Source organism: Sminthopsis crassicaudata, chromosome 2, assembly GCF_048593235.1.
Source record: "Sminthopsis crassicaudata isolate SCR6 chromosome 2, ASM4859323v1, whole genome shotgun sequence".
Classification (NCBI taxonomy): domain Eukaryota; kingdom Metazoa; phylum Chordata; class Mammalia; order Dasyuromorphia; family Dasyuridae; genus Sminthopsis; species Sminthopsis crassicaudata.
The window spans coordinates 450,370,444-450,381,669 of NC_133618.1; the positions used below are offsets into that span (position 1 = coordinate 450,370,444).

At 38.0% G+C, this 11,226-nt stretch overlaps 1 protein-coding gene across 1 annotated transcript; it reads right to left on the reverse strand.

Moving 5' to 3' along the window:
• Window positions 1-371: 371 nt before the first annotated feature.
• LOC141553590 (BPI fold-containing family A member 2-like) lies at window positions 372-10,525 on the reverse strand. Its single transcript, XM_074285162.1, has 7 exons — window positions 10,393-10,525; window positions 7,572-7,713; window positions 6,700-6,807; window positions 5,686-5,841; window positions 4,928-5,009; window positions 2,320-2,383; window positions 372-452 (listed from the first exon to the last, which is right to left on the reverse strand). Exons 1-7 carry the CDS (start codon window positions 10,523-10,525, stop codon window positions 403-405), a joined length of 735 nt encoding a protein of 244 aa, XP_074141263.1. The 3' UTR covers window positions 372-402.
• Window positions 10,526-11,226: the final 701 nt, after the last annotated feature.

Sequence of the window (11,226 nt, forward strand, 5' to 3'; positions counted from 1 at the left end):
TATGTCCATTGCCTGTATTCAAGGAAGGCCCAGATTCAGGAATTATGCTGTGGCTGAGTTAAAAAACTAATTTTTTTTTTTTCCTGGGCTCAAGACTTACTCAGTCTATAACCAAATTTGAGGTTTAGCCTGTAGCCTGGGGCCAAAGACAGAAATCGGTCTGTGACTAGGATTAAGGCTCATTCTATAGCTGTGAAATAAAAATGCTAATGGATTCATAGTAAAATGGAACCCTGGCCTCATTTGCTCTAACTATGGGACCAACTAGCCAGAAATTCTGACCACCACTATGATGAGAGATGAAGACTGTGGTTCCTTGAGAGGAAGGGACTTTCTTCTTCAGGATTTTGTGAAGAAAGTAAAGTATTCTTACTTGTTAGGTGGGTTAGATTGGGGGACTCATCACCGTAAAATGGCTTGGGCCTCCACAGGATTCTGAGTTTTAAGTTGGTCTAAAAGAAAACACAGGATGTAGATCAAATTCTCTGACATTAGAAACCACTCCCTTAAGAAAACTTTTTAAAGACAAAAATTATCTGGGGCTACTCTAATGAAAGATGGACATAGTGGGATATTGAGGAGACTGGCACTCAGAAAAAGGATTAGGTAGAGATGGGCCAGGGAGAGCTTCAGTGGAATGTGATCAGTCTTGTAGCTTCCTGTTTTAAGTCTTTATTCTTGCTAAGTGGTTTCTAAGTTCATTTGTTTCTCTTCATTGTCTCACTACATATACAGTCTAAATTTCACTGTCCTGAGAAACATTACCTGATTACATTGCCCCAGTTACAATTCAGTCCTAGAATTATCAGCTTCATTGGAGCCAATATCTAGACATTATGAGTCTGAAGAAAAATCACCAAGGGTAGTGGAGATGCAGGAAAAAGGAGATGGAAACAGGAGGCAGCCAGTTATCTAGCTCTGACTCTCATTTGCTCCTTACTGGAGCATTCAGACTACAATCCCATGAGTCATTTAAGAATAGGAAGGGACGGATTTTCATCTAATAAGAAATGCCTATATGTTTTGACCCAAATAGAAAGGGCTCTCATATAACTGGTAAGAGATAACACCCTAGTTCAATTGCTAATATTCTAATGAGGACAAAATTATATTTGCCAACATAGGGTTTGAAGCCAGAGGGATCAGCCCACTATTTTCACATATAAAGAAATTGAGTCCCAAGGAACAGTCTTGCTTAAGGACACACAGTTGCAAGACTGGGATTTTAACCCAGAATTTCTTATTTCAAATCCACACCTCATTCTAGAGAAGTGTACTGTGGAGTGGAGAGAGGACTAGATGATGGAGTGTCCGGAGAGTCAGAAGAGGCTTAGGTTCAAATATCATCACCAATGCTGACAAGTTATATGAACCTGAGCAATAGACCTAACTCTCTTTTTCTTAATTTAATCATCTGTAAAATGGGTTCTTTGTCTCTCTCCCTCTCTTTCTCTCAGTCTCTGTCTCTGTCTGTCTCTTTCTCTCTGTCTCTGTCTCTGTCTTTCTCTCCCTCCATCTTCTCTCTCACTCTCTCTCTCTCTTTCTCTCTCCCTCTTTCTCTCTCTCACTAAAAACAGGCAAGAAAGAAATAGGATTACAGAAGTTAGATATAAACAGAACAAAAATACCATCTGGTTCAACTCCTGATACCCATAAGGAGATTCTAACAGTGCATTTTGGTAAATCTTCAAGTACTATAGATAAAAAAATCATTATTACTACCATTTAACAATACAGTAGTTAGGGATGTGTTTTTAGCCAAGGTTGGGGCTACTGAAATCTCACATGAAATAGCACGGGGCTAACTGACACGGGATGGAATCTATGCCCCACAGAGTCTGTGCCACCCCCAACAAACTCAAAATGCATAGCTAAAAATGGGATTTTCTATGTCCATCATCACTCTCTATATTCCAAATCTATTTTCCCACCTTCCTTCCATCTGTCCCTTTTTCTTCTTTTTTCCTTCCTTTCTTTCTTTCTTAATAACTTCCTTCTTTTCATCTTTCCTTCCTTTCTTCATCAAACACTGAATTCACCCATCCTCATATCATGAATATTTCAGCTAAAACCACCAAATACATATGGCAGTTACTACACTTTGAGCCTCAACCTCCCAAATTGTCCCATTACATTATCAACACTTTAGCCTGGTTTTTGATAACTGGTGACGCTATAGCAGCACAGTGAGAATGATTGACCAGACTTTTATGGGAAAGAGGACAGAGACAAGCTAAAGTGAACTTCAGTATCTGGCTTCTACCATCTCTGATCAGAGCTTTACAAAAGGACAAGAAAAATAACAAGACTGCAACTTACTTATCAAATCCTGAACTTTCTGGACATCCAGGAGGTTTGCATAGCTCCCCAAAAGAGGACAGACCTACGAGGCAGAACACATGGTGAGTAGTATATATGGGCAGAAAGAAATTATAATGACCATAATAATTTGATGAGTTTTATAAAAGCATATTTGCTTGTAGTTGACTAAGTTAACTAAGCATTATCCTTCAAACCATCTTTGAGATAGTACAAGAATTTTTATACAGATTTTATAAAGAAAATGTAAAGGAACTAGTCTTGAGTTACCAGATAATAAGGCTCAGATTTCATTTCTGAACCAAGCTCTTCAGATTCAAAATCCAATATACATATGTATATTTATATCTGTTTGCAGGTATATGTATTATGTACAAATGCACAGTGGATAAGACACAAGACCTTAAACTACCTTAAGTGGGAACAATTCTGTTCCTCGCCTAAGGCTTTGGAGTGACCTGCAGATATTGTCATTTTCAGAAAAAAGAAAATGAGAGTAGCAGGTAGCATCTATAACAGGGATAACTTCAAAGCAGTATGGAGAAGCAGCCCTTGAGTCCTACATGATAAGATTGTTGGGAGCATAAGACATTCATCATGCCCGAAAGAAAAATATACACAGACTATGGTGGGCTAACCTTTCCTTGGCAAAGGGTACAAGAATAGCAACTGCTAAAGGAGAATGCTAGTAATACAGTGGAGCACCAGTCCTGAAGTCAAGAATACTCATTTCCCACATTCAAATCTAGTCTTACTAGGGTGTGATCCTGAGCAAATCACTTAATCCTAACTGCCTCAGTCCCTCATCTATAAAATGAGCTGGAGAAGGAACTAGCACATGACTCCTATACCTTTGTCAAGAAAACCCCAAATGGAGTCACAAAGAGTTGGACTTGATAGCAAACAACTAAGCAAAAGCAAAGGGTCATGCTGATATCTCTGAAGGACCACCATTTTCCTAAACTCCCAGACTTATACCATAAAGTCATTCTTGGCTCCAGCCTCTCTTTCTCCCCTGCATACCCTAGAAAATCCTGTCCTGTTTTTATCCACAGTATATCTTTCATCCATTCCCACCTCTGCACTCTCGTTATTATCCTCTAACTTCAACTCCTCATCATTTCTGCTCACATGATCAATGGCAAACTCTCTGAGTTCAGATTCTTGCCTGCAGGCTTTCCCTTCATTTGTCCATTCTGTTCACCTTCTGAGAGTGATCTTCATAATGTATCAACCTAATCATAACACTCCCCTTCTCAAAAGTTCCAGTGATTTCCTATTAGTTGTTGTTCAGTCATTTTAGTCATATCTGTCTTTTCATGACTCCGTCTGAAGTTTTCTTGGCAGAGATATTTTGCTATTTCCTTCTCTAGTACAGCCTCAGTCTGGTTGCAATCTATTTGAACAGCCTTAACTCATGATCTGGAAAATCCACACAAAATTTGTTTGCCCTCTCTTTATATAACACAAGTCTAAATTATTATACTATTAAAAGACTTATTTTAACAGATAAAATATGTTGATACTATATAATATCTACATATATTTTATGCATTTCTGAGTTGCTGAGATTTTTTGTATTGTTTGCTGGCCTTTGCAGGTTTTTGTGGTTTCTGTAAAACACCCCGAAAAAATTCCCTTTTAATTTCCTATGCAACCCTGTGATATGTCAAAACCATGATAGGAAAGGGATGTGGAAGGGATATATGTACTACACATACTTGAGGATCTTCCCCTTTTATATATATATATTTGACTAGATGAAAGAGGAGATTATTTGCCTCAATTTCTAGCTAGCCTCAATCTGTGAACGGGTGTGGCCTCAGTCAAACTGAGACCTAGTGAAGACTTTAGCTTAAAAAGACCACCGTCTTCCATTGCATTCAGGGCCATCTCCAGTCATCCTGATTTATAACTGGCTATTGAACCAAGATGACTCTGGAGGGGAAAGTGAGGCAGGTGACCTTGCACACCCTCCCTTACTTAAATCCAATTCGCCTGATGTCATGGTCTTCAAGAATGAGGGACAAACAACAACAGATGTTGTTCAACCCAATGCTATTCCTGCTTTCTTCAGCCTCTTAAATTATAAAGGCTGTTCTCTATGTCTAGATAGTATTTTAGTAATATTTTATTTTTCCAGATATATGTAAAGATAGTTTTCAACATTCATTTTTATAAAACTTTTTGTTCTAAATTTTATTCCCTCCCACCCTTACCTACCCCCTCCCCAAAACAAGAAGTAATCTTAGTTAGATTAAATATGTACAAATATTATACTTTTCCTTCCAACACCATTTCAGGTAAAATTGATCTTTACCTTCTAAATTTGGGAGAGCATTTTCCCTGAACTTCTTCTCTGTCCAAAATTCCCTTCTTTACCTCTTATCACAGTGGTAGAAAGATAGAAATATATTTAGATATATAGATGATAGAAAGATATATGCATGTCACATCTCATCTACCTAATAGCTTGTAAATTCCTTGATGAAATGGACCATGCCATTTTTTATCTCTGTATCTACCATAGGCCATAAGGTTCCTGGTATTAGCAGTTAGTAAAATGTTTATTGAATTTAATATCCAGAAGAAAATACTCAGGACCTACCTGTTTCTGCATTAGAGAAGGCAATAAATTCTTTAGAACACCATCTAACTTCTCCAATATATTAGCCATCAGACTTACAGAACTAATAAAAAGAGAGAGTGAGACATAACAGTGTTAGGGGCCATCCATTGAATATACCCAAGGGCACACCTGATGCCAAAAAGTCCATTGACTGAAGGCCTCTAAGAAGGTTGTTAGCAATACAAATTACAAAGCAATACAAATGAACTTTTAAAGAGAGATGTCAGAACCACAGATGTTAAATGGACCGGAGCATCCAGAGCCATCACACATCTTAAACAGGACCTTGAGCAGTTAGCAATTACATCCCATGCCTTTAAATTTGCTGAACTCTCTCACTTGTCTTTCTTCATGTAGGATCTTCCTTGAGTTTCACATTAGCTTTGGAGGGAAGCAAACCCCATCTTGATTTTACAAGGAGGGGAATGAGGCAAAGTGAATTCATACTGGTCAGAGTCACATGGCATGGCAGGATGGCGAGGTCACTGCCTAGTACCCTGGCGTCTCTGTTCTATATCATTCTCTTCACTCCTTACTCTTCCCTTCTCCCATCAAAATCTGCTCTATCAAAAAAAAAAAAAACTAAGACTCAGAAGGGGTAGAAACTAAGATTAGTGTTGGGGATGGAAGAATAAGAAACAAATAGAACCGAAAACTTATGAACAAGGCTCTGTTCCTCTTCTACTTTAACCCCAAATGACAGAAACAAAACCAAACAAATCAAAAATAATGCTCACCTATTCAAAATAGATATCTTTATAGTGTTTTGGTCAACTAAACATTCTCCAAGGGTCACACTGAGAAGACCAGTCCTGTCATCAGTCACAATTTTGAGTTGTATAACGACATCCAGATTAACCTGTGCTTTGATAAGATCTGAAGCTAAAGGATTTCTGGGGGAAAAAATACAATTATTTAGACACAGAACCCACAGGTTTATATCTTCTACATTCTTTCCTCACCCATAAGTTTTTATAACCACATCATTATCTGAATTCATAAATTTCCCTTAGAACATGATCCTTCTCTCTAAAATCAAGGAGTTGGATTAGGTAGCCCTCATCAAAAACTGGTTTTATTTGCTTTGATTATAATTGAGGCTTCTTTTAACAGTACATAATGCCATACAACATTTTAAGGTGACTCATGCTCCACATTTGCATAAAAAGTTTACACAATTAATTTTAATCAAGGCAAATGAGGCTAGTTTTTGATAGGGGCCTAATCTCATAAAATGTCAAAGGTAGGAAGTCTCCTGAAGGCTACCTGATCTGACCTCCTGATTATAGAGAGAAGAAATATTTCCTTTACCCACAAGTTTATATTATTTATATCCGTTTCCCATTGTGCTCATCCATATTTCCCTTAACCAGTAGTTTACATTACCCAGAAATTACATTATCTATCCCTTTTTCATGGGATAATGATAGTTCACATTGAAATATTTCCTAGCAGTAGTAATTATGAGGGGGTCCTCACTTATAACTAGAATGAATGAGACCAATTTAAAGGAAAGGCCCAAATTTGACTGAATATTCATCTGGGAGGCATCTAAGAAGCCAGCCTACTTTAGTACCCTCACTTTAGGAGGAAGACTAAGCCCCAGAGACAAGAAACCATTGACCTAAAATGACAAATAAGTTAGAAACAAAACAAGGTCCTCAACTAAAGTTCTTGCATTCTCTAACCCCAAACCAGGACTCCACAGTGCCGTCACCCAGGAAGTCTCCTGTTTCCCAATGTACACTCACAGTTTTAAGGTAACTGCTGCATTAACAGGCAGTCTGAGCAGGAGACTGTTGCCATCAGCACTCAATTCAGGTTTGATGTTCAGATATACTATGTCCTCAATCTTTAACCTACACAGACACCAAGGAAATCATTACATGTCATTCTTTTCTGCGACAAGGATTTGAAGACAAAGAAACAACATGAGACAGAAGAAAGAGCATCAAATCTCAGAACCAGAAACACTCAATTATCAACAAGGTGAATTTTTTGAGGGGTTTTCATAATTATTTCATTATAATTGATTTCCTTTTTAATTTTGTGTATTTTATTTAACTCATTAAAGCTATAATTCTGAAAAGGCTGCCACTAGTGTCCATCACTGAAAAAAAAGGTCAAAGTCTAGTCCAAAACCATAATTGTATATAAGAAAAAATTTATAAATTAGAAAGGTCGTGTCTGACTCTTTGTGACCCAATTTGGAGTTTTCTTGGAAAGATACGGGACTGGTTTGCCACCAGATCATCTTATAAATGAGGAAACTGAGGCAGACAGAGTTAAGTGACTTGTCCAGGGTCACACAGCTAGGCAATATCTGAGGTCAAGTTTGAACTCAGGAAGATGAGTCTTCCTGATTTCAGTCCTAGCACTATATCTACTGTACCATCTAGCTGCCCCAAGCCTTAGCCTCTGGTTTTCTATAATTTCCTTAACTTCTACTACATTCTCTATCCCATATTTATATCCATCTTTCTTGAAGTTTCTGGGGATTGAAGTGAGATGGAAACTATTGTGGTAGAATCTATGAGGAGATAGAGTAGTCTCAAACCTTATCACCCCCACCCGGATTCTCTTTCTACAAGGATTCCATTAAGTCTAAAGGGCCCAAACTCACCCCACGAATGCTATAACTTTGGAGATGAAAGCATCACGAGCTTTTCCAGTAAGATTCTCAATACTTTGGAAGAGAGACTCCACAATTTGTCCTATGGGGTGCTCAATTTTCTTCAGTTCGTCCAAAAGGTCATAACCAAGCACTGCCAATAAAAACAATTAAATAATCAATAAATAGTTATTGAACAACAACCACCTAGCATGTAGGAAGGAGCAAATTATAAAGAGAGAGCAGTGGAGAAATTAGAGGCAGGTTACTCCAAGAGACTCAGATTAGAGAAATTGAAAGAATTTTCTGCCTTGATAGAAGAAACGGATAGAGAAATGAATGTTTCAGAAGTGTGTAGAAATTAAAGGCAATTGAAAATACTTAAAGAGTTCACACATTTTTTAGAAAAGGAACTGGGATTTGCTCGACTATATTGGAAACTGGGAACAAGAGTATTGATGAGGTTAAAAGAGATAGTCCAAGATACAAATAATTAATAGGAAATTCCTGTCTTAGGAAAGGTTAAAAGAGATAACTTGAGACAAATAATGAATCGAATTTTAGGAATTCTTGTCTTATTTACAAATCTCTCTGGAACCTCTTGGATAACATCTCTATATAAACTTTGTTTTATGGCCCTGATTATGTATAAAATGAATCTCTAAAATTCTATTTCTTGCACTTGGTCTCCTTGCCTTGTGCCCACCAACTTTTGTTCTGGCATTCCCTCTATCCCTTTACTATCATTCCCAGTCAGGAAAATGCCTGCCTATTCCTTTATTATCAATAAAGACTTTGTTTTAACACAGCATAGAGTAGTGAATTATTTGCTAACCGGACCCACTGTTTGGTACTTTGGAGAAGGAGAGAGAGGTAATCAGACAACCAGAAAAGTAGCTGATCCATCTCAGCTTAGAGCCTCAGTTTCTCCTCATCATTATCAATCATTGCAAATGTATGAGCAGGCAATGTCAGGGTATCTGGGTGGCATCTAAACAGAGCACCAAGCCTGGAGTGAAGAAACTTTTCTTTCTGGGTTAAAATCCTGCCTCAGACACTTCCTACTTGTGTGCTCCTAGAGAAGTCACTTAACCTTGTTTGCTTCCGTTTTGTCATCTGTAAAATGAGCTGGAGAAGGAAATGGCAAACTGCTCCCAGATCTTTGCAAAAACAATCAGACACAGATGAACAACAACAATTTGTTTCCATTGTAATGGAAAGAGCATTAGAACTGGAGGAATCCTTCCTCTATCACTTATTACCTGGATGGTGTTGGCAAGTAACTTGGACTCTCTAGACCTTAATTTGTTGTTGTTGAGTTCCCATTTGGATTTGGAAATTTTATTGTTTTTGCTGTTACTTGGCAAAGATACTGGAATGATTCACTTTTTCCAGTTCATTTTACAGAAGAGGAAACTGAAACAGATAAGTGACTTATGTAGGATCACACAGCTAGTAAGTGTCTGAGGATGGGTTTGAATTCGGATCTTCTTGACTCTAGATCTGGTTTGTCTATCCACTGTGCCATCCAGCTGGGCCAGACCTCAATTTCCTATGAAAACTAGAGAAAATGTAAGTTCAATATTATTATGTTTAATCTGTAGTATTAAAGTTTTCTCTATCACATTCTTACTTCAGATCATCAGCAAAGCAATCAATCAAGTCCTGGTCTGTATGATATGCAGATTTCTGAGTCACACTAATAAATTAAGAGTTGTCTTTCAATTCTAATAGACTTGGGAGGGGAAAATGCCAATCTCTTCCAGAGAGAGAACCATGGAGACTAACTGTGGATCAAAGAATAGTATTTTCACATTTCTGGAGGTTTTTGTTTATTTGTTTGTCTGGTGTTTTTATCTTTCTCATGTTTTTTTTCTCTTTTTGTCTGATTTTTCTTGCACAACATGACAAATATGAAAAAATGTTTAAGAAAATTGCAAGTATTTAACCTATATCAGATTGTTTGTTGTCTTGAGGAGGAAGGAATGGTGGAATGAATAGAGAAAAATTTAGAGCACAAAGGCTTACAAAAATGCATTGTTGGATACTATATTTGAGTGTACTTGGAAAAATAAAATATAATTGGAAAAAAGGAGTTGCAATTGAGACAATTCCAGCACACTCTTGATTACATCTTTTCCTTTCTAAGATCAGATGTGTCTACCATTCTTTTCATTAATTGACAAGCATTTGTTAAGTGCTTACTATATGCCAGGAACTATTAAGGGCTGGGGATAAAAAGAAAAGCAAAAACACAAACCCTTTCTCAGGGGACTCACATTTTAAAGAAAAAGATAACATGAAAATAATTTTGCACGGACAAGATATGTAGAGTAGATGAAAGACAATCACAAATAGAAGGCACTAGCATCTGGTTGAGCAGAGGAAAAACCTAAAAATGGGACTTGAACTAAGCTTGGTTTTTTTTTTGTTTTGTTTTGTTTTTTGCTGAGGCAATTGGGGTTAAGTAAGTTGCCCAGACTCACACAACTAGAAGTGTAAAGTGTCTGAGGTCAGATTTGAACTCAGGTCCTCCTGACTTCAGGGCTGGTGCTCTATCCCCTGCACCTCCTAGCTGCCCCTTGAACTGAATTTTGAAGAAAAGTAGAAAGCCAGGAGACAGAGGTTAGTAGGTAGAGAATTCCAGGCATAGAGGTTAGTCAATGAAAAGATATGGAGTAGGGAGAACTATGCCTCAGAAAATCTGGTGGTTGGGTTGCACATAAGCAAGCATCATCCTTCAGCTGATGGCACCTGCTAGAATTGGAGCCATGGGATGTGGTGGATAGAGTTGTCTACCCTGTGCCATTACCTGTCACTTCTATTGACTCACCTTGAAGCTTGGTTTTTACGTTGTCCACGTCCTTAGTTAACAAACCTGGCAAAAGCTTGATGGAATCTAGCAGGCAGTAGGAGGGACCGATGAGCAGGCCACACAAGAGAGTGAGTCTCCAAAGAGAAAGCATCTTTAGGCTGATTCCTGCAGGGAGAGGGGAGAGGTTGTAAGCATCTGGGGACTGAATGAATATTTCCTGTACCAACTGGGTATTCATAAGAAAAAGTGTTACTTTTAGAGTACATTCCTCTAATTTTCACTGTCTTTTTAAGGAAGGAACCCCGAAAAACAAGCATTTATGAAATGGTTACTATGCATCAGAACCTGAGCTAGGTCCTAGGTCTACAAAGGCAAGAAAGAAACACTAGTAAGATCCTAAGTTTAGAGGTATGAACAGGTGCCAGCCAGGTGATGCAGCAGACAGAGCACCAGCTTTGGAGGCAGCCTCCAGTGCTCCTCCAATGCAGCCTCAGATACTTGACACTAGCTGTGTGACCCTGGACAAGTCACTTAAACTCAGATGCCTCACCAGAGGGGAAAATGTGGTTCCTAGAGGCATAGTGTTCTAGTCCAGCACTCATTTTACAAATAAGGAAAATCAAGCTAAGAAAGTTTCACAGTTTTTCTCGTAGTCACACAGATAATAAGTGAAAGACCTAGGATTTGATCCCAGGTTCTTTGACTCCACAATCAATATTCTTTCCATTGTCCTATGTGGTTTCCCAGAAACTCTGGCTAGTAATAATATTAATAAATTTAATAATAATAACAACATTTGTATAGTTCCTTTAAGACTGGCACAGTACTTAAATAATCTGATTCTACACTCTC

What these genes read in the sequence shown, in the direction of transcription:
- LOC141553590 (XM_074285162.1), bottom strand. Translation starts at nt 10,525, where the DNA reads ATGCTTTCTCTTTGGAGACTCACTCTCTTGTGTGGCCTGCTCATCGGT. An exon ending in AAAGTTATAGCATTCGTGGG is followed by an intron (nt 6,808 to 7,571) that starts GTGAGTTTGGGC and finishes GTGTCTGTGTAG; the next exon opens with GTTAAAGATTGAGGACATAG. An exon ending in CTTCTCTAATGCAGAAACAG is followed by an intron (nt 2,384 to 4,927) that starts GTAGGTCCTGAG and finishes TCTGCCTCGTAG; the next exon opens with GTCTGTCCTCTTTTGGGGAG.